Source organism: Neolamprologus brichardi, chromosome 9 (genome assembly GCF_056152115.1).
Source record: "Neolamprologus brichardi isolate AB-2024 chromosome 9, ASM5615211v1, whole genome shotgun sequence".
Taxonomy (NCBI): Eukaryota; Metazoa; Chordata; class Actinopteri; order Cichliformes; family Cichlidae; genus Neolamprologus; species Neolamprologus brichardi.
Genome location: NC_142112.1, coordinates 36459662 through 36483374, shown reverse-complemented (window position 1 = coordinate 36483374; position 23713 = coordinate 36459662). Strand labels below are relative to the sequence as shown.

General features: G+C 42.5%; 2 protein-coding genes across 5 annotated transcripts; both read right to left on the bottom strand.

Annotated features, from left to right (window-relative positions):
* Positions 1–691: 691 nt before the first annotated feature.
* Positions 692–9055, bottom strand: pdha1b (pyruvate dehydrogenase E1 subunit alpha 1b). Of its 4 annotated transcripts, XM_087846528.1 has the most exons (13): positions 8914–9055; positions 7739–7759; positions 6689–6841; positions 4386–4451; positions 3781–3954; positions 3515–3641; positions 3333–3424; positions 3150–3242; positions 2766–2921; positions 2352–2423; positions 2077–2144; positions 1885–1993; positions 692–1786 (listed from the first exon to the last, which is right to left on the bottom strand). In XM_087846528.1, the coding sequence occupies exons 1-13, from the start codon at positions 8971–8973 to the stop codon at positions 1622–1624; spliced, it is 1356 nt and encodes a 451-aa protein (XP_087702654.1). In that variant the 5' UTR covers positions 8974–9055; the 3' UTR covers positions 692–1621. The 4 variants fall into 4 exon arrangements, with proteins under 4 accessions (XP_087702654.1, XP_087702655.1, XP_087702657.1 ...); XM_087846529.1 differs by lacking the exon at positions 6689–6841; XM_087846531.1 differs by lacking the exons at positions 6689–6841; positions 7739–7759.
* Positions 9056–9652: 597 nt separating this feature from the next.
* On the bottom strand, positions 9653–23047 carry acot9.1 (acyl-CoA thioesterase 9, tandem duplicate 1). Its single transcript, XM_087846547.1, has 16 exons — positions 22889–23047; positions 21033–21136; positions 19279–19305; positions 18833–18878; positions 16371–16541; positions 15889–15926; positions 14892–14975; positions 14707–14810; positions 14505–14578; positions 13878–13945; positions 13686–13797; positions 13495–13585; positions 12828–12913; positions 12646–12733; positions 10844–10994; positions 9653–10244 (listed from the first exon to the last, which is right to left on the bottom strand). Exons 1-16 carry the CDS (start codon positions 22900–22902, stop codon positions 10189–10191), a joined length of 1314 nt encoding a protein of 437 aa, XP_087702673.1. The 5' UTR covers positions 22903–23047; the 3' UTR covers positions 9653–10188.
* Between the last annotated feature and the right edge of the window lie 666 nt (positions 23048–23713).

Below are 23713 nucleotides of genomic sequence, written 5' to 3'. Positions count from 1 at the left end.
ACCTATGAAATGCCAAGTTACCAGAAAAAAATACAAATGAACACTGACCAAAACGATGCAGTGACCAGAAACCACTCAAAATATACATATAATATATTCTCACAAAAACGAGAAACACGAGCACAGAAAGGAAAATGACTTCTGAAGTACACAAAACGAGATCAAAAACTACACAATAACCAAAAACAAACAACACAAAGAACGTCATGAACGTAACTCCTGGATTCACCGCATCGTTCCCTTAAAGCTGTGCGTCGCTACAAAATCCAGTTTTGAATACTTTTGTCATTTATTCCGTTTTCTTTTGTGACAACTTTTCAGTGGTTTAAATTTACAGCATTTAATGTTTGTCGGAGTCGAGCATGAATTTCGTTCATAAAGCTTTAATAAAGCGACAATAGAAGGAATAAAAAGTCCAGACATGTTCATTTTTATATTATGAAGCTGACAATAAACCAGCATAAAGCCGGGGGAGAATTTTACTCTAATTAAAATGAAAAAAATAAATAAATGTTTAGTTTTGAGCGGTTTTTCAGCCTGATAGTGACATCTAGTGGTTGAGGATGGAACTACTGAACACAGCTCATGGATTTCCTTTAGTTTGATCAACCTTTGAGTCATATTTGAAGCATTACTTTGTGACCACATTTGACAGCTGAGCAAATAAAATATGATTCAAACACGTTTCCACTTTGCTTTAAAGTTGTTTTATTTCACAACGTTCAGTTTCCACCATTCAGACAGGTAAATAAAGCTTTATATCTGTACAGGCTCAGATACAGTAAACTTTAAAGAACACACAGGAAAGATCTTATAACAGACTCCTTTAAATTCATAAAGTGCCCAGAAAGTCTCAAATGTAGTGCATCCAGCTGCCAGCTTCAGTTTCCCCACACAAGTCCAGATGTTTGTCTCGTTAGTAGTCGAGTCAAGCAGCTCGATTACTATTTTTATTTATTCATCTTTTAAAAAGGGGCAGAAAAGGTCATTTTACTGTTTGGTTGGAAAAACCAACCAGATCTATGAAAAATAACAAAACAAAACCCCATTCCTAAAAGATCCTGCAGACCTCAGTGTGCAGATAGTGAGAGGCTCTAAAGCATTTAGAGACTAAAGTCTTGCTTTCATCCTCAGCTTCTAAACACATTTTTAGAGCCATTTTATGGTCACATACACTGATATTGTGTCCTTATCCTGGACACTGAACCTGCTTCAGATGAGGACTGCTCTGGAATGAAGCTTCGGCTGCGACTCCTCATTAAAAACACATTTACCACCAGAACGATCCATCACATTTGCATTTCCCAAGTTTAAAGTCACACTTCTGAGGGAATATCTACACAAGCTTGGAACATTTAAAAATCTCCTAAGGGTTTAAAATGCAGGATAAACATGGAGAGGGTTTCTAACGGACACGTTTCCATGTCAGATGTTGGGATTTGTGCGTTTACAGTGCAGCATGTTTGTCCTGTCCAACACCTCTGGCTCCACCACGAATAATATCTCAGTCATACAGTAAACTATAAATAAATAACACTGACAGGTTTCAAGGAAAAACCTCAAAGTCCTAAAGGAAGGTGCTGAATGTGTGAGGGACAAAGGTTGAGTGTGTGGTCTGAGTCTAGCTGACAGACTTGAGCTTGGACCAGGGGTTTGTCCCGCGCACCTCCAGCAGCGGGTTGTTGGAGAAGATGTGGTTGCATAACTCTTCCAGCGGCGGCTCCGGGTCCGAGGTGGCGAACTGAGTCGCCTCCTCCACCTGCTTACGGATCTCGATGTCGATTTCCTGACGGGAGAGAAATCAGGTGCTGTAATCCCTGCAGCTGCCAACATTTAAACCGGTTTGAAGCTGTGGATGTATCACTGCCGTCTGGACGTTCTCACCTTGAACTCCTCTACGGACGCCATGTTGTGGCTGAGCATGCGCTCCTTCAGCATGGAGATGGGGTCGCTCTTACTGCGGACCTCCTGAATCTCCTCGCGGGTACGGTAGCTGCAGGAGGTCAAACCAAATTACTCAGAAAAATCACAACTCCCCCAGGGTCCGGTAAACCCAGACTTAGAAAGGTAACTCACCTGACACCTGGGTCACTCATGCTGTGTCCATGGTAACGGTAGGTCTGCAGCTCCATTATGATGGGACCCTGAAACACAAAGTGCTGCTTCACATCGATGCTCTGAAACATTAGAGCCTTTTAGAGATCCTACAGGAAACTCTGCACCACGAGAACCCTTCAAAATTAAAGCCCGTGGGTGTCCATGGACTTCTACCTTCACATGTATGAATAACTGAGTGCAGCACAGAGGTTGTTTTTAAAATTTATGTATTTTTTAAAAATCTAAACCCTCACCTTTCCAGCTCTGCAGTGATCTGCAGCAAACTGTGCGGCCTCTCTGACGCACAGGACATCCATCCCATCCACCTGCAGGAGAGCAGAGAGAAACCTGACCATTGGCACACCTCTACGCACAGAGAAGCGACCCCTGCGGCGACCCCTGCGGCGACCCCTGCGGCGACCCCTGCGGCGACCCCTGCGTTCCAGTGTGTTTGTGCGCAGTATCATACATGAGCATCAGACAGCTGTATGCATGCTCACACCTGCAACTGCCAGGACAGACTCTCAGCCTCTTCCTGTTATAGTCTGGGTCCAAACGGGCAGCGGCAGTCTACAGTCATCAGACACACTGCAGCCGCTGCCCAGGACCGGCACATTTACCCGCCATGTTTAACCCCGCCCTGCAGCTCTAATGTGTTAGTGTCTCACTCTGAGTCCAGGTATGAAGTCTCCCCTCTTGTAGTAGTCGGTGCTGGCTGCAGCTCTCTCCACTGATGTCCCCATGCCGTACTTGTTGTTCTCGCAGATGAAGATGCACGGCAGCTTCCACAGAGCGGCCATGTTGTAAGACTCAAAGAGCTGGCCCTGATTGGATCAGAGAGGAGTCAAAGTGCTTTACAGAGGTATTAAAAGCACAGCTGAACCACGTAAACAACGCAGAACTGCAGCAGCCTCTCCAGCTCACTTTGAGACAGACATGAGTTTAGTGATATTTCTTAAATGGATAAAAGAGTGAGGGTGAGATCACCCTTTCCTTATTCCAACTCCAACCTACAAGGACATATTTATTTATTAATTGTTTTTAAATCTCACCTGATTGGCTGCTCCGTCTCCATAGAGCGTAACGCACACCTGGTTGTTGCCTTGGTACTGGCAGGCGAGAGCGATGCCGGCTCCCAAAGGTACCTGCACAGTTCACAGGCGAGTTACTGAACCTGTAATGAGTGTTTAACTATGGAGCCGTGCAGGTGTGAGGGGCTTTTTAAACGTGCTCACCTGTGCGCCCACGATGCCGTTGCCTCCATAGAAATGTGGCGCGTACATGTGCATCGAGCCCCCTTTCCCTTTGGCCACGCCCCCTCTACGACCTGAGGAGCACAAATAAAAGTGAAGATGAGACTAAGCTCCACTTCAGACGTGCACATGTTCAGACTGTAAGACCTTCCTCTCGCTCTCACCCGTGAGCTCGGCGAGGATCTCTTTAACAGAGACGCCGCGGGTGTACGTGTACCCGTGGGCGCGGTACGCAGTGATCAGGTGGTCCGAGGGGTTGATGGCGGCCTCGATGCCTGCAGCACACGCTTCCTGCAGGAGAAACCACATGTTCTGCATCTCACCACACTCACACTGATGTTTGTTTGGGTTTTGTCTAAATGTTCTTGCACGCACTGAGCTTTGGCTGCAATATAAATGAGTCGTGTTCCTGGCCTGCAGGCGCTGATACCTGTCCGTCGTACAGGTGACAGAAGCCTCTGATGATCTTCTGCTTGTAGAGCTGGTCAGCTTTGAGCTCCATGCGCCTCACCGTCTGCATGGTGCGGTAATACTGCAGGCCCTGCTCCCTCGTCAGCTCTGCCTTCACCGGGGGGCCCTCCTCCAGGCGGTGCAGGTCGCATTTCTACACCAAAAACAAAAACACCACAAACTGGAGAAGAAGACCAAACCAAAGATTTTACATTTCTGGTCCACAATTGAGTGAAGTTTTAATAAACTACACAAATCCAGACCTGAACCAAAGATGAGCACATTTATTAATTTACTGCTGAATCCATCAGTGCTGAGCCTCCTGCAGATCCCTGAGTGGACTCGTGCTGATGATCGTGACACTGAAACTATTGCTGATGTGATTCAGAGTTTGACAGCAGAATCAACTTTACAAATATAGCCATGATATTTTATCTGAAAGGACAGTTTGTGCATCAACCCTGATAAGTTTCATCTGAGCTACATTCAGTATCGACTAAGATGTTTAACTGATTGCAGTTTTATGGGGGTAAAAATCCTTCCTTCAGTCTGCAATTGCTATTAGTGATTCTCATTTGTGCTCACCTTGATGTCAAAGGTCGCCTGGGGTGTGAAGTCAGCGAAGGAGCGGGAGACAACAACTCTGGCTCCCTGGAACACAAACACAACCAACTGAAACTGTGTTTCCATCACTGCAGCATCACAACACGACTTAAAGCGGTCACAGGTCTTCCACACTGAGCAGCGCGATGGCTGCCCTCCTCGTCAGAGCAGGGGGAGGAGCGAGGCGGGGTTAGTGGGATCAGGTGGTACACACACACTAACCAGATTACTCTGTGACACTGTGGAGGTCAGTAACAGGGAGGGAGAACAAACCCAGTCCAATAATGCACTGTGGTTTTTACTGAACAGACCCTTTAACAGTCTGAGAGACTCCTCTTAATTTATTAAGGTAATTTAGTTCTTCAATAAAACCCTTAGAGGCATTTCTATGACCCTGCAAGCTGCAGACTTGCACATAACCATTGCTGCTTTTACTGTCCACAGATCAGTCATGTTAACGTGCACGCTCACCTCTTCAGGTGAATGAACAGGTGAAATATTTTGGTGAGGTTGCCCACGAAAAAAAAATTGGCAGAACTGTCCAAATGCTAAATTTCTTTCCTTGTGGTTTTAATATCAATTTAGTAATCTCTCATAGCGACCAGACCTGCGAGGGACACTCTGATAGAAGTCATTAACCGGCTGCAGTGCTGTTCCACAGTTTGCACACAGCAGACCTGATGTGGACGGGCCCGACGAGCAGCGCCAGTGTGGGATCATTTTAGCTCATGAAAGTATAATGTGCAAGTAGGATTTAACACTGAAAGACCAAGAGAAAGAAAAACAGTTCTGATAAATTGATCATTGTAATGATGAAAGTGTCAGTTTCTACCTTGCCAAGAGCTGTAATTGATTTAAGTTTTCTAGGTAATTTTCTGACTTTTATAATCAGAGATATGGGACAGATTTATAGATCAGGAGGAGTTAGTAGAAGCCCTTGTTTGACAATTAACCCAAAAAACCTAGGGGTGCAACGATACACAAAATTCACGGTTCGATACTTTGGTGTCACGGTTTGATTTTTTATCGATACAAAAAAAAATGTTCATGCCTTTTTAATTTGTCATTTATTAAAATTATAAATATATATTTTAACTCAAAAGTCGAGTTTTTAAATTTAATGTTGCTGAAACAACAAAGTAATATTAAATCGATCTGATCGAGGAATCCCTCATCTTTGGAAAAGAGAGTTTATTACAGAGAAATGTCTCTTTCCAAAATAAAAGCTTTACTATACGCTTCTTCTGGGCTATATTCTCAGCAGCATATTAAACATATCAGGTCCCCATGAGGAGAATCATGTGCTAACGGCTGTCTAAATGACTCGGGTAAAGTTTGTAGCATGCGTGCTTGTTGTTTTTGTCTGCTTCCACTAGTCTTTGCACTAGGATGATGTCGGAGTAAATGTGCAGTCATATTCGTTGTGTTCCCACTAGTGCTGTCAGCGATAATCTCGTTGAAATGACGTTAACGCCACAACACGGCAAATCTCCGTTAACGAGCTACCGCGGATCGCCCCGTGCGTGGGGCTGGACAGCCAACACGTTAACGAGCTAACTGCGCTAACGCACTAGTTCCCACCCATGTAATTGAGCATTGCGTGGCACATCCGACATACTGTTTTACTTTAGTCCATGACGCGCTTACCTTCAGGGTCACACGTCACATGAAAACCAAAATAGCTCCAAACGCCAGATCTGAATGAGGGTGGGGGAGGTTCAATTTGCCATGTTGCAACGAGCTTAGCTTCTGTCTGCTAGCTTGTCCTGCGCTCAGTGACTCTGCGTTCGACTACTCCGCCTAGGCTGCACTGTCGAGCGCAGATCCACTGAACGCTCAACACAGACAGCATCGTCAGAAGGAAAGTTGATAAAATAAATTAAAAATGTTGTATTGTTCATACATATGCGTACCAAACCGAAAGCACTGTATCGAACGGTTCAATATCGATAAGAGTATCGTTGCACCCCTAATAAAACCGTTACCCAAGGGTCCCAGAGCCATTTGAAAACAAAGGAAAACACACTTCCCACAATTTATGGAATCATTTTGACTGGGAATGCACCAGTTATGAAATTCTGGAAACGTAACCATGTTTAAAATAAGAAGCAGCTATCTCCCTGCTTTGCACTGCTCTGAGTGCAGCATTAACGAGACATGTTGGTGCATATAGGGTCATTCGTTCTTAAGTCATACATATCCGTCCATGCAGCAGCTCTGGTTAGGTTCCCCGGCCCTGTTAGTGAGCAGGCAGCAGACATGGAGGAAGCTTCACGAGTCCTTACTGGTCTGTCAGCACAGCCGCTAACTAACAGCGCAGACGCTGCTCTAGTACTGACTGCTGTTGGAGGCGGTTTAGGTGGAAGCCGCTGGGTCTGTGCAGAGGCGGGCGCCGCCGGCGACGTTAGATCAACAAACTCTGACAGGTCAGTCAGTAGCTGGGGAACAAAAGGAGCCAACCAATCAGACCAGAGCACAGAGCACGCCCAGTGGAGCTCTACAGGTGAGAGAGGAGCTGTAGCTAGACAGAGACAGACATGACAGGTGGAGTCTAAAAAGATGAGACACACAGAGGGGGACAGACTGAAACCAGCCCAACGTGTTCACACAACACCTCGTATTTCACACAAGCACAACATCTGTAATCCCAGATTAATCACTTCAGCACCAGCAAAGCATTTATGTAGATTAGAGGCTTTATAGCTGTTTTTTAATCATTGTTAATGAATCTTTGCAGCTTAAGAACAAATAAGAACATTTTATGAAACTGATTTTAAAATATGTTATTTTGCCTTTTTAAATGAACATTATCAAGTATTACTTTGTTTATAATTTTACTCATTTTCTCTCTTCATTTAATTGATGCATTAGTGTTCTTACAAGTCATTTTAATTTTATCATTTCAAGATTGATTTTTATTTTATTATTAATTTAATGTTATTAACAAAAACAACATTAATGATAAATGAACCCTGACATTTGTTATTTTGGCAGGTTTAAGATCATTTTTGGGGTTTTTCTAATAACTCAAAGTTGATTCACAGCTACCCAAATCTGGGGGAAGTGATACCTGTTTATTTAGGTGCTGAAAATTCAGCTTAATGTTGTACCAGTGTGAAATTAATGTTTTAGGAAATAAACAGCAAACAAATGTGGAATGAACGTGTTAAATGAAAAAAACTTAAAGACTAAAGAACTACAAACACTCCACACCAATGAGGAGAATCATTGCAAACGCTACAGCGATTCTTTTAGCTGCGCTTCAGTTAGCTCCCTGGGAACCACCACCACCACAGCAGGACGGAGCCTGCAGACAAACATCAGCAGCTGCTTACCTCAGACACTGTTTGGGCTCCCTAGGGTTCAGGCGACGGGGAGAGGTGGGAGAGGAGGGAGAGGGAGAGAAGCGAAAAATGAATGGGGAGTCTTTGAGTGAGTTTGTGTGTGAATAAAAACAGCAGGGAGGCCGGAGGGTAGGAGTGAGCGCCAGCGGAAAGGGGAACAGGATTCCCACAGGCAAGCGTGAGACTCAACTGAGGCATTTTCAGCTTTTTCTTCATCTCATTCTGGATGATATGATTAGTAAAGCAGTGCCTGCAGGAAGCTTCTGTAAATGATGCACCACAACAAACACTCGACATGCTGCTGCCAGTCCTACTGACCCACAGGGAGGCGCTGATGTGTTTTAAACTGACCCAGCATCTGTTGATTGGCCTGATTTTGAACCATGAAGGAAGTCTAGCATCCTGTTTACATCTCATGTCATCTAAAAGTTTATATTTGAGCATGGGAAACTAAAAGAAGTGTACTATGAAGCCATAGTAATTTAGCCCATTATATATATATATATATATATATATATATATATATATATATATATATATATATATATATATATATATATATATATATATATATATATATATAAAATTTTAAAGCATGTAACTGTGTCTACTTTCTCAAAACGTGCTCATAAACGTTTTAGAGACAAACAATGGAGGTAGCACACCTGAGTGCAAATTGAGAGGTTTACATTTGCACGATGCACTCACAGAAGCTCCTATACTACATTTCAAATATGTTCCTAATATTTCGTCCTCCCGCCTTCCGCGTTTAAGCGCCCATGCTGGTCGGTATTGATCACATCAGCGCCTGCGTGGCAGTACAAGCTCTCCGTGCTGTGTGAGGAAGGCAGACCACCAGAGGCATAACATATTCAGGGTTAGAGAGAGGTAAAGAGCTAGCACCCCGGCTGTAGCCATGTCACTGCATTCATGCATGCTTCCGTCCAGTCAGCCAATCACACGAGAGCATGAATAACCCATTCTTTCACCACAACATGCAAACTGCAAATAAGAACTCAAACCAGCCACCAGTGCTAATGTTAGCTGCCGCTAACAAGGTCAGCCCCCCTCCAAGCTAAACTCGCCTTGGCGAGCTAATGGTTAGCGCGGACCGGCCCCGGCACACAACGTGGCCTCCGTGTCCACACCAACCCCCGAAAACTCACCGCATTCCTGCCGGTCATCCTGCACAGTGCGTTAGAGATAATGGCTAACATGGTTTTCATGCTACACACACGGAGACGACCGGAGCCCGGAGAGGATTAACGAAGGATGCTCCGTGTTAGTGTCCGAGCAGAAAACGGCGCCGACTCCCACAGTCCCACACAACATTGGTTCCGCTCGGTATTTATAGCTAGACGGTAACTAGAGGCATGTTTACACCCCACTATTACGCTTAATCGCTAATCATTGTCATTTATTTTAACAAGTTAAACGTTAGTAATTAATTTTAAACTTTGGCTCGACCTGTAGCCTCCACTCAACGATAGATTAAATAAATAGTTCATTATTTTATTTTTTTTGTTTGGGAAATTATTTTTTAATAACAGATTATTTTGAAAGCCAAAAATGTGGTTATTTTTCTTGCTTTGACCCTGTTCTGAGGTTTCCTTAGCTGTGCACTTTATAGATCATAGATCATCATCACAGAAAATAAAAGTCATCAAAAAGCTAGCATTTGTTGTGTGGTGTGGTTATCTTTACCGAAATGTTGGTAAGTAATATACATCAGGCCATTGTCACAACCATTATTTACTGCAAACCAAGATGTCAGAATAAGAAGCGCTGCTGTGTGTTAACAAGGCAAAGCTGCTGGTTTCTCATATTTACGTGGAAAAATTAACCAGTGATCGAGCGTCAGCTTTGCAGAATGAGATAAAAACAAACACAGAGGAACAACTGTAACACCGAGATAAATAAAAGTTTTTTATTGCATTCGAGTAAATACACCAGTTAAGGCCAGATAATTGACACCCTTGTTCTTTTTGCAGCAGCATCAGAATAAAGTGTAAAAAAAAAAGCTGTTTGTTCGTGTAAGCAACAGTGAGATATAAAAAATGTAACATGCTGTATCGTAACACCGAGGAGTCGGAAGTGAATGAGGTTATGATGAGAAGGGCTGGAGTGTTTACCTCATTTTCTACAGTTGAGAGGCTGTAACACTGACTCGTACAACTGGGAAAAATGATAAGAGTATAAAATAGAGAAACATGTTGGGAAAAAGCATCTTCTGCTGTAGTGCACAAACACACCAATTTGTAAACCTCCAGATCGACTGAAGCAACAAGATTCAAACAGCCTGTGTGGGCTGTTCAAAATTCAGAAACCGTGATATAAAACATGTCAGAACCACATTCATTCATTATTCTCATCAACACTGAAACACTTGGAGCTCGGCATTTGGATGCTGAAAGGCTTCAGCAGGTCGTGAGTTTGACGTCTCAGCACGCCACGGTTTGGTCAAAGTGTCTCTTTCCGTCCAGGTACAGCATCGACTCTGTCAGACGCACAAAACATCCACATCAGTACACACAGCTGTTCTCCTTCCTTTCAGTTTGATCTTTGAATACAGAAGTCAGAGGATAAACATCATGTTTACTCTGAAAGCAGTTTCACCTGCTTGTAGGATGAGCAGGTGTTTCATCTGATGTGAAACTCAGCAGCATTTTTAACTCTATGTGCAGTTTTTAAAGTTCGGCTGTTATTCAGTGGCTGTGAGGAGCTAACATCATGGGTCACCTGTAGATTAACCTGCCAGCATACGCTGCGCCCAGTGAGTAATAAAATTGCAACAGGTTGTCATGGAAACCTGAAAAAAAGCTGAAAACGCTGCTAAAACAGCTACTATTCCTAGTTTTTAAAACGTGACACAGTAAATGTTTCAGTAGAAAAGAGTGAGGCAAAGCGAGAAGTGCCGATCGACGAACGCGTGATCATAACAACCAGCAGCTAAATTAACATCTAACAACCTTTTTAATAGTTGATTTCTTTCGGCACTGAACATGGAAGTTTATTTGATTTATTTTGAAAGGAACTTACTGACACGTATATAAATCAGATTTATTTTTTAACTGTTTCCTGTCTGCACCGGCTCACCTCCATAAGTCTTGGGCATGACGTTGGGGACATCGCGGTCTGAAGTGAAGGTGAAGTGGAAGATGTTGGTGGTGTTGTGCTGTCGGGTGAGCGGGTCGAACACCTCGCTGTGAACTCTGACCTGGATGTACGTCCCCTGAGTGTAACACACCTGAAAAACAAAGACACAAACAGCCGAAGCACAAAAAAGACATAAAAACCTCATTGATCCTGTTCATGTATTTATTTTCCTTATTTTTTGTCTCGTGTCTCCTGTTCCAGCGGTGGATGCTCATGTTAAAGGTGGACAGAGAAACGTGTCGCTTAATTCTTGTTTAGCCAATCAGAGGAAAGTTCGATTAAAGGAGGCGGGGCTAAAAAGGCCAGTTTTAGAGACAGGGTTAACTGAGAGGCTGCTCCAAGGTGTAAATAAATAAATAATTTTTATTTGTATAGCACCTTTCAAGACAGAATCACAAAGTGCTGCACATAAGATTATAAGTCATAAAAAAGATTTAAAAAGAGAAAATAAGGCAAAAAATTAACCAAAAGCAGTTTTAAAAAGGTGAGTTTTGAGTTGTTTTTTTAAAAACAGCTGCTGAGTCCACAGTTCTTAATGTTTGGGGGAGAGAGTTCCACAGTCTCGGGCCACAGTGGCCAAAGCTCTGTCACCCTTAGTCCTCCAACTCTCTCTTCCTGTTGGTTAAAATGTTGTTGGAAAAGCAATAAATAAATCTTTGAAGAAAAAAAAAACCCTTAGTCCTCCTCTTAGTATTTTTTAAAGCAAGTAAGCCCCAATCAGATGACCTCAAAGACCTGCTGGGACATCAGGCTGTAGCAGATCAAAGATCAAGATCAGGATCTTAAAATGGACTTTAACAGGAAGCCAGTGTAACTGAGATAACAACGTTGTCACATGTGAGTACTTGGAGGATTTTGTCAAAAGCTGCAGCATTTTACACAACCTGCAGACGATCCAGAGAACTTTTTTTCTTAGACACATAAACAGCGAATTACAATAATCCAAGCGTGACGAAATAAAGGCATGTATAGCAATCTCCAATTCAGAGCGAGATAAAACCGGGCTTAGCTTAGCCACATTTCTTAAATGATAAAAACAAGACCGAACCAGAGATTTCACAAGGCCATCTAATGTGAGAGTCGCGTCAATGGTGACGCCTAAATTCCTGATAGAGGTTTTAACACAGAATGAGAGAGGACCGAGGGCTTTCACTCTGAGATAGAAATCTATCAGGGGCGCATACAAGGACTTCGGTTTTCCCATCGTTGAGTTGGAGGAAATTTGCAGCCATCCAACGTTTGATCAAATCTAAGCAATCATTCAGACGAAGCTTAGATAAATCCTCGGGCATAAAAGAAACGTACAACTGAATATCATCAGCATAACAGTGATAAGAAATATCAGAAAAATCAGGATTATTTTGAACTTTGAATCATCCAAAACTTCTCTAGCAAAGTCCAATATGGAGCAGTAGAGGTGACCTCCAATAATTCAGTTCAAAACATCTTCATTCTTGGTCTAATCTCAGTCTGAAAAACACATGTAAAAAAAACCATCTAGTTCCTATGATATCATTTTTTACAAAAAGTGCTGTAGGTGTAAAAAGTTAGCAAATAAAACATCCTCTTACATTCTTACTTAAAGGACAATCACTTTACTTTAGCTCCATTTTTGTCTCCATCAGCTCCAAGTGAAATATTTCACTTTTTTAATCTAACTCCTCCATTCTTTTCCATTGGCTGGCCTCTAACTAACTCTGAAAGCCATACAGGTAGTCCACCTATAAAGAAGACGCTCTGACCTGCGATGAGAGCATCAGCAAAGATCCAATCTCCACAGGTTTCTGGAAGAGGATATCATCGACAGCCACCAGACTCGGCCGACAACCCCTGCAACACACGGCAAGGAGCAACGACATTTACAGCAGTTATTCTTTAACGTTTCTTTAACCCTTTAAAGTCACCCTTAGTCTAAATCTCTCACCCGTAGGAGCAGGCGTTGGCCCAGCCGAGCTCGTAAGCTTTCCTCATCAGAAAACCTCCAAATATCCTGTTAAAGATGTTCCTCTCCTGGTCAACGCAAACACAGAAACAGGTTTTTTACGTTTTCCAGCTGAAATAATTTAGGAAACCATGAAACTGGAAACCACAAAAGATCCATTTTCCCCATGTAAACGTAGCTGCTGGTATTTAGGAAAAAAGGAAACACAACTCAAGGAAATATCCAAGTAAAGAGTTCATATATATACAAGGTGTGATTACAAAAAGCTTTAGGAATCTCCCCTTCAAGACCGTCTCCTCTGGTCAACACAGCTTCCTGCATGAATCCTTAAAAGTCGTGTTCCTGAGTTCAGCTTTGCACTTTACGCTCTTTATTTTCTCCATAAACTTCAAACTTCTGTTGATCAAAATAAGCCGTCTTTCATGTGGAGGAACATTGTGGAGTCGAGTCTCCGGCTATGACAGAGCAGCACATCGAGTGGACTCAGATTGTCTTTGGTACAAACAGCTCCAGAGGCTCCAGTTAAATCTCAGGGAAGACTTAAAAGGCTGAATTCAAGTTAGAGTAGCACGAGAAGATGAACTGGCTTTTCAATCACACCTTGCATATATTCACAGCCTAAAATGAACCTCAGTGTAGAAATCCTCACCTGAGGATGGCAGATCTCCAGTCCTTTCAGTTTGGCATCTTCCATCCACACTGAGTTTGGGGGCAGAATTCTGCTGCGGAAACTGACCGTGCTGCAAAAGCAGAAACATCCACAGAGATTTAACAGAGTGCATCTAAATATATGAAGCAAATACAACATCCTCATAATATCCTGTGATGTTTCAGTCGTACTTGGTGTCCAGGGTGTTGAGGAAAAGGCCGTGAACGACCGTCCTCTCGTCTTGTGTGGGAGCGACCTTCAGCAGCGACGCAGTGCTCAGCTCCACGCGCCGGGATTTGTTAGCTGGAGGAGAGCGAGCGTAAAGATCAGCGCGCAAAGACTAAGCTCGTCGTAAAAGCTGCGATTGTTTCATCGGCTCTCACCTTCGCCTTCCTGCAAGAGTCGTTCTTCCTCGGGTCCTTCAGGCGTCAGTGGATTTACAAACGCTGCCCTGAAAAGGGAAAAGAAGCAGAAACACAGAGTATTAAAGAAGTATGAGAGAAACACATCCAGGAGTTTACCGCGCCACTTTTAGGACTGAGAAGCAAAGCTCTGCAAAAATAAATCTGCACAGGAAATGAGAAATAAAATGATTTCCGTGCACATAATTAGTCCTCGATGAAAACACTTTCTCAATGCAGAGAGCCAAAACAAACAAATGTAATAATGCAAAATCTCCTGAGGCAGCACACGAGCAGAGGACAGAATCCAGATTACAGTGCTGGACTGGGCAGAGAGCCCCTCATCGTTATTAATCATAACTCTGAAATCTCTGTGAGGTAAGATACTCAGAGAGTCGATCAGATCTGTGTCACTAACAGCCTCTGCAACATTGAAGCTATAACGCTACTTTCAGGGTAACTCTGATCCTATTAACCCCCAAACTGTGTTTCGTAGGCAAATGAAATGACTTTTGGTTCTGTTGATCACAACTATGTCAGGATCTAGAATTGGGATTCTCTAAACTCTTGTTTTTTCAAAATAAAAGCACTGGCACTGTACAGTAATACCTCTTGTTTCCTGGGTCTCGGGCCACCATGACGAATGTAGCATCCAGAACGGAGGCGTACGCTCCGTCACGGTACTGCAGGAGAGACAAACGTGGTTTTAATTTACACCACCAGCAAGCATAAACAGGGTTAAGACTCTTCGTTGAATTACTCTCTTTGTATATATTGCATATGGTCGAGTAAGCAGGTTAGGCGCGCCCACCTGTGACATGTGGATCTTGGCTTCAATGGACGACTTCCCCACCCACGTCACATGACCTGTGAACTTGATGTCGCAGTCGGGGTAGATGACGTGCTGCCTCATGTCTGACCAAGCACACACACACAGATATTAGTGGTAAACAAACCAAAGTGGTTTATTGTACCCTGTACCTGAGAGAGTCTTACCGATTTTGTCCACCAGGGCGGTGACAATAGACAGAGGAGACCTCTTTAGTTCAGAGTTGTAGGTGTGAGAGTAAGAGATGAGGACTGAGGAAGAAAGAAGAGGAGACATTACAGTTAGGTCCATAAATATTTGGACAGAGAAAACCTTTTTCTAACTTTGATTCTCTACATTACCACAGTGAATTTGAAATGACCCACATGCAGACTTTCAGCTTTAATTCAGTGGGATAAATCCTTTCAAGTTAAATAACTCAAAACAAAACGTTAATTTCTAACACTTAGTTGAAAACCCTGTGCTGGTGATCACAGCCTGAAGTGTTGAGCTCATGGACATCATCAGATGCTGGTTTCCTCCTGGTTGATGCTCTGCCAGGTTGGTTTGTGGGTCTTTCTGTCCAAAGCTTAATCTTCAACAACTGAAATACATGATCTGTTAAGATCAGGCGACTGACTGGTCCATTCAGGAGTGGGTTTCTTTAGCTATATGTTTGGGGTCATTGTCCATCTGTATTATGAAACGCCGCCCAATCGGTTTGACTGCGTTCAGCTGGGTTTGAGCAGACAGTTCATCTCTGAACACATCAGCATTGATTCGGCCCCTTCTGTCCCGTCCAGCCCAATCTAGCCTCCCTATTCTTGAGGATTATGACCGGCTTTCGCTTTGCAGTGAACCCTGAGTATTTACTTTCACACCCGCTTCTCTTTATGGTAGATTTGGTAGACCTCCTGGAGAGTATCGTTCACTTCGATGGCTGGACGTCCAGGTCTTTTGGCGTTGCTGAGTTCAGCAGTGCTTTCTTTCTTTCACAGGATGTACCGAACTGTAGATTTTAACACTCCTGTAACAATTTCATCCAGTTTGAATGGGGATACCCTCAAATAAAAGCTGAGAGTCTACACTTCCTGTCCATATTTCAGCGCCCAAGTTTAAATGAACCTAACTGTGTAATTAGTGCTTGAATGAGTGAAGTTCCTCATCATCTAATCTGCTGCGTACCTGCTAAACTGTCCAAGTCCTCCAGGATTCTTCCAAACCTGAAATGAGACAGAAAACAGTTAGAAGGTCAAAACTGAAGCACAGACGTACTGGACCACATTTACTCAGAGAGCAGGCTGCTGTGATGACTGCGCACAAACACAGGGTTCAATTTCTAGCATTTAAACAGGCGAGTCATAAAAGCAGTCAGTACAGTAGCTATGACGTTTTTGCAGCATGCTGTAAACAAGTTTGTTTCTACTGTAAACAGACACTTTAACACAGGGGCCTTTTGGAGCCTGCCTCCAGTGGCCATTAGGGGAAGTGCAGCTTTTGGCTCTGGAGGTTCTTGCTTATCCATTACAAAGAATGTAACTGAACCCGTCACCATTCACACGGCGGAGACATGGATTTATCAGACTGTGATGTAGCTCTTTGATTTTCCTTTCATGGTAAACGTATTGTTGGTTCACTCACTTCACTGTCTCTTTCTGTGTGTTTACCTGACGGTGTTGTGGAAGGTCAGATACTTCTCCCTGAGCTGTGGCTCAGAGCCCAGGGGCAGGTGGACCTCCAGGTAGCTGTCCTTCATCCTCTTGGCAGGAAGTTCGTTCTGAGATTTGGCCAACATGGATGACAGTGAGACACGCTCCGCCATGGCCTGCTGATGGTCGCTGCAGACGAGAGCGAGACCGCGTCACTAAATATAACATGTTAAAAATAGACTCCCTGGATTTGTTCATGTAAATATATTTCATTGGTATTATTATTATTGATTACTGTTTTTTTTAGATTTATCTTTTATAATATTTATTAAGCAAAAAAAGCAATAAAAAGTCCTGTAATTACAGTAACAGCAAAAGTGTGTCATCTAACTGCTGATAAATAAGCTCAGTCAGCTTTATTTTTAGGACTTCAGTCAGAAATACTGAAGGTGAGGGTTGATTTAGGTGTGTGGAAGCTAAAAGCTTTAACAATGGTGTACTGAAAAGTGAACAGCAGTAATCTAACAGACAGGAAATGAACACATTATTTACTTTTTTTCTCAAAATTCCTCCAGATAAAAATGACCGGCCTTTTTTCTCCAAAGTGTCTTTACCAGAAAAAAGACGATTCTACAGCAGATTTAACAGACTGATAAAATTACAGGAGTAACATGAGACGAGAGAGGAACAACATGGGAGTCATATATATTAGGGGTGCAACGATACTCGCATCGATATTGAACTGTTCGATACAGTGCTTTCGGTTCGGTACGCATATGTATCAAACAATACAAATTTTTAATTTATTTGATCAACTTTTCTTCTGACGATGCTGTCTGTGTTGAGCGATCAGTGGATCTGCGCTCGACAGTGCAGCCTAGGCAGAGTAGTCGAACGCAGATTCACTGAGCGCAGCGCAAGCTAGCGAGACAGAAGCTAAGCTTGTTGCAACATGGCAAATTGAACCTCCCCCACCCTCATTCAGATCTGGCGTTTGGAACTATTTTGGTTTTCATGTGACGTATGACCCTGAAGGTAAGCGCGTCATGGACTAAAGTAAAACAGTATGTTGGATGTGCCACGCAATGCTCAATTACATTGGTGGGAACTAGTGTGTTAGCGCAGTTAGCTTGTTAACTGTTGGCCGTCCAGCCCCGCGCACGGGGCGATCCGCGGTAGCTCGTTAACGGAGATTTGCCGTGGTGTGGCGTTAACGTCATTTTAACGAGATTAACGCTGACAGCACTAGTGGGAACACAACGAATATGACTGCACATTTACTCCGACATCATCCTAGTGCAAAGACAAGTGGAAGCAGACAAAAACAACAAGCACGCATGCTACAAGCTTTACCCGAGTCATTTAGACAGCCGTTAGCACATGATTCTCCTTATGGGGACCTGATATGTTTAATATGCTGCTGAGAATATAGCCCAGAAGAAGCGTATAGTAGAGCTTTTATTTTGGAAAGAGCCATTTCTCTGTAATAAACTCTCTTTTCCAAAGATGAGTGATTCCTTGATCAGATAGATTTCTTTATTTTTATTACTTTGTTGTTTCAGCAACATTAAATTTAAAAACTGTACTTTTGAGTTAAAATATATATTTATAATTTTAATAAATGACAAATTAAAAAGGCATGAACATTTTTTTTGTATCGAACCGAACCGTGAATTTTGTGTATCTTTGCACCCCTAATATATATGTGTGTCATCTGCAATGAAATAACATCTGATGCTGAGGATTTTTTTAATAATTATTCAACTGAGTGTTGGCACGTAAATATAAAATATCTGGGGTCCGAGAGCAGAACCCTGTGGAACCTCTAACAGGACTAAAGCTGTCTGACAAAGCTGAACGACCGAAGGTAACAACAGAACAAACCTAAATCTCAAGTGTCCAGTCAGACAGGTTTTCACAAAGCAAATGAACAAACTACTCAAAAGTAACTCTGTGACAGCAAAATGACCAAAAATATCTTTTTTGATAATCTTGCCAAAACGTAACAATCAAAGCACAATTTATTACTGCATTCAAAGGCTGCTGACTCGATGGCGGCTTTTAACATTTGCTGAGAAATTATTAAGGATGCTGTGATGTTTAAGGAGACCAGCTGCCGATTCTTCTACAGGCAGAGAGTCACAAACAGATTTGTTTCACCAGAAATTGATCCATACTAAGATTTAAAGTAAATCTATTATATTTTCTTACTTTCTATCATATATACACTGTTACAACAGCTGATGTTTATATGAACCACAACGTTTGTAAAATGAGGTCAGTCTGTGTGTAAAAACATGTTTTTGACAGTTTTTTTCTACTGTTGGGTCTGTATGATGTCACAGAGAGAGGATGACAATAATATATTCATCTAAGGCATTAAGCCTTCGGTGGCTTAAAGGGGGAGGAGCTAAAACAGCTCATTTCAGACAGCATGAGGTAAATAAAGATGATTTTGAACTGTGAGTCATGCCAGTTACCTCCAGTTTGTGGAAGCTCCCACGATTTCTCTCAGCCTGTTTCGCACTGAAAACAGAAGACGAATCAGATGTGTGAAAGATCTGAACACTGGAGTTTGGAGGCTGCCATTAAATATAGCACATTTATTTACAATGTGATCTGAGACTTGCAGCTCAGCAACGTCTGAACAGCAAGAAAACATACAACTGAAACTGAGTGCCACAGAGGGAAGAAGACGAGAGATTTCCTGCTACAGGAAGGTTTGTTTCTGCCAGAGGAGACGTCTTTGAACGTAAAATGCAGCTCTATGAAAAGGCTGAACAGCAGAAGCTGAAACTTCAGTTAGCAGACAGTGTTGGGGAAACATGCAGGGAGGAGTTAAAATGTAATTAGAGTAAATTAGAAGATAATTAATAAGCTCATCAGTTCAGATAGTTGTGATTCATCTTGGTTTACCAACACGCACCATTTGACACATGAAACTGTGGATTTCCTGTGGAGAAACACAAAGGATTAAACACACAGGGCTCAGAGGACGACGGACGCATGAGGAGACCAGAATAAACTCAAATGTACAAAGTGAAAACTCTTCTGTCCTGAATACAGCAGAGACTTGGTTCCACTAAGGATACAGCAGGTCCTATTTAGGGCCTTGCTTTGTTTATTGTTATCATTTACACAAGTACATTACACTTAACATGCTTGAAAACCAGTGAAAATATTCATGCCGTCGCAGCACTATCTCTCATCAACCTTTATGGCTACGTTCACTCTGCAGGTCTTGATGCTCTATTCCGATTTTTTTGTCTGCTCGTTCACACTACAAATAAAATGCGACAGCAAACGCGCTCTAGTGTGAACGCTCAAAGCGGCCGCATGCGCAAAAGAAGACGTCACACACAACGCGCTCTGTTTAGACCCAGAGCAACAGTATTGTTTGACTGATGGACCTTAATATAGAGACTTCGGACTTTACGTTTCCCAATTTTTGCTTTAAGTTATTTTGTTATTTACATAATAATGTAAATAACCTAATAATGATCCTTATTGCTGTTTTAGAGGAGCGCTGCTTCAAAGGATAGTTGCAGATTTCTGTCAGAATCTGCAGATTATACAGAACAAATAAAATGTTCACGTTTCTCCAACGTTGTCTTCCCAGCAGTTTCACTGGATGGCCAGGAAGCGTTCACGATGTCTTATTGGGCGCTGATAATTGGCGTCTGTCTTGTGTCGGTGACGTAAAAGACGGATTTAATGCGACTTGACCATCAAACAGCAGCTTTCTGAAACATCGGATATGTATCAGATTCAGTACCACATACGAAAGTGACCCAGATCGGATTTGAAAATATCTGATTTGTGCCGTTCACACTGTCACCCCATGATCAGATATGGGTCGCATAGGGTCAAGAAAATCGGATTTGATGCGCTTTCACCTGCAGTGTGAACGTAGCCTATGAAACCAGGTACACAAAGCCAACATCCCAGGATGCACAACAAAGCTTCTCTGAGAAAACCTGAAAGAAACTGAAGCTTTTTATCTTTAAAGGTTTTCCAGGCCTTGAGGCAGATTTTCATTTTTACATAATTGTGTGAACCTTTGTGGTTACAAACAGCTTTTACTTTCCTCTGCGCACTTATTCCTAAATGTTACTCTATTGATTTACAATAGAACAGAATAGAATAGAATAGACTTGAAACAAACTTGAAACAAACTCTGAATACTTGGGCCTAATACATGTTGTCCTGCTCTGTTCACAATATAATTTTAAGCTCAGCTAGGTCATTAAATTTAAGTGTATTGAGCCATAAAAATAATAAACTTTGGTGACTTCAATGTAAAAACCTCCCAAATGCAGAATTGTGAAACTTTTGAGTTCACATTGAAGGTTTGTTGTGTCATCGTAGATGTCGATGTTTCACCACAACACAAGAATTTACTTTAACTCAGATGTATAAATATCTAATCTGCCACTAACGTCAGCTAAGAGTGTGGAGACCTCTAAACTGGCATAACGCCACCTGGTGGCAACAGGAACTCATCATAGATGTGATAATCCTCATATTACATGACATTTGCATTGTGTTGATATTAGCTTCATGTATGTAAACTCCTCCATCATAGCTCTGATTTGACATGTGTTACTTCACTCTTTGCCCTGCTGTGTTCTTGCTGTTCAATCAGGTGATGTGAAACAGGAAGTGCGTTTGCTTTCTTACCCTCGATCATGTCAGGTGCCTTTCCCTGCTTGCCCTGCTGCAACGCTCCTCCCGTGCAGAACGACCTCCTCGTGAAGGACGCGGCCGATCGCAGCAGCAGAAACCTGAAGCGAGGACGATGACGACACAGAAAAACTTCTGAAATGACCAAGTCCTGTTACAGGCACACACACCAGCCTGCTCTATTTCAGGCCGGGCGTGTGAGTTTAGATCCCGAACAGCTGATCAGACAGACTGTTACCGCCCCCCCATGAGAGGAGCGTGACTCTCTGCAGCTTAGTCACATTTATAGCTCATTACTGCATGTCCACTTTCTGAACATCTTTTTTTAAAATGTAATCTCTATGAGATTAAAATACAATTTTAAAAATAAGAGTACATTCAGTTATCTTAATTATTGTTAGATTGGGTCACAGGACAGTTATCATGTGAGATAACTGTCCTGTGAGTCTGTGTTACCTGGATTAGCAACAATCTATCCATTATTTTTAACAATGCATCAATGACTGACATAACAAAAGGTTCACAACTCTTCTGACAAAGGAATTTAAAAATAACTTGATAACAATACTGATTCTTTCTTTGACTCTGACCTAACCTAAAGTTCCTCTGTGTAGAACAGGGGTGTCCAACTCCAGGCCTCGAGGGCCAGTGTCCTGCAGGTTTTAGATCTCACCCTGGGTCAGCACACCTGAATCACATGATTAGTTCATTACCAGGCCTCTGGAGAACTTTCCTTTAGCCATTTAAATCAGCTGGATGAGGGGCACATCTAAAACCTGCAGGACACTGGCCCTCGAGGCCTGGAGTTGGACACCCCTGGTGTAGAAGAAACCCCGAATCTCTGTTTGGTTTCATCTGTGCCGCTCAGCTGTCGAAGGACCTGCCTGAGGGCCTTCAGCTTTCTTCATCAGTATCTTTTAAAACATTCTCTGAAGTCTTACTTATATTGTTGGTCTTTCTCAGTCGTCTTCTTACAGATTTTACATCTTTAACTTAATTCTAATCTTTTAACTAATTTCCCACTGTATTTATAACTAGGAAGTCTCACTGTTTTTTACTCTTCGTGTTACACTCAAGTCGTGTAACAGACAGCAACCTTAGAGCTGAAGAAGAAGAAGGCAGGATGAAGGTGAAGATGAGAGTCACAAAAGGGAAGGTTTGTAAAATGGTAGTGAGACCTGTTATGATCTGTGGTTCTGAGACTGGTGCTGACAAAACACGATGGAAAGAGGAGTTGAAGATGCTCAGATTCTCACTGGGAGTGAGCCGGATGAATGGGATTAGTTATGATTAGTAATTAGAGACACAGCTCAGGATGAGCGTTTGGACAAAGATGGGGAGAAAGGATGGAAAAGAGGAAGTTAGAGGAAGTTCATGGATGTGGTGAAGGAGGACATGCAAAGAGTGACAGAGGAGGATGAAAAGAAGAACTAGCGTCTTTTTAAAATCAAACATTTCTGTTTTTATTATTATTATGTGTGTATTGTGCATGTGAAACACTTCGTAGTGGTCATTTTGACCTTATAGGAGTGTAAACTGCGTAGAGGTTTCTGAACTAGCCTGTGTAGCTGTCATAACTTAACTTTGGTGTTTATCCTGTGTGAGGCCTCCTGATTTGCTCTCTGTCTTTATTTCCTGCAGACACGCCCTGCGTGGAAACAGACCCCCGCCCTCTGTGGGCCTGGTTAACGAGTCACCCTTCATTTACACACCACTGAAGTCATAACAGAGAAAGGACCATCACAAATCGCTGTTTATCGCTGCTTCGCGTCCCTCGCTACACGTACGTCACTTGTTAACAGCGCGGACGCCGCAGAGAAAGCTGTGCACGAGCTTTGTTTTACGTCACTAACCTCTGTGAGAGCATTTTGACCGGGATGACAGAGCCGAGGCCTCGAGGGTCCAAACGAAGCGGGTGGGCTGAAAAAAGGGAGAGAAAAGAAGAAGAATCAAAGTTTTCTCTTGAGGAGAGAAAGACAGGCTGATGACGGGGTGGCTTCCGCGGTGGCACGCAGCTCCGCCCACTGCGTGATGACGCAGAGCCCAGGGTCCGTTGCCCCTGACGCCCTCAGTTCAGCCTGTCAGGTAAAGTTCCTGAGACACACGGTGGTGCTCACTGAGAGATATTCCAAGTAAACTGTTAGCGCTCAGTTTTCTCACCAAACAGCCGCTTAAAAAACTTTTACATTTCTGTTTTTTATATTTCTGTTCAGCCTAAATCTGCCACTCTAATATAATTTGTCCTTCTTATTTTTTTATCTCGAAATGTTACTCTCTCTGCCAGAACCTTGAACTTTGTATTTATTGAATTACCCATGTTTTTGTTGAACGTGGGTCAGTGAAACAGTAACAAACCTAACTGTATGCATAAGTAAAATATCAAAACAATCTTCGTGTACTTTTTTTTATGAATCTATAAATAATTTCATTTATTTATTAGATGAGTGGATACATGTTGACATGTTGTAATATGGTGTTTACCATATCATAGCGTACAAAGCACAAGGGGAAACAAGGGAAAGTGATTCTCCTTTAACCCTCCTGATATGTTTCAGGTCGGAGTGATCCGTTTCAAAATTGAATATTATATTTAAAATTATTTCAAAGTATTTTTTTCAACATGGAACTTATTCTGCTTGGTTTAATAAATGTAATCAACATATACAATGAAAGTAGCT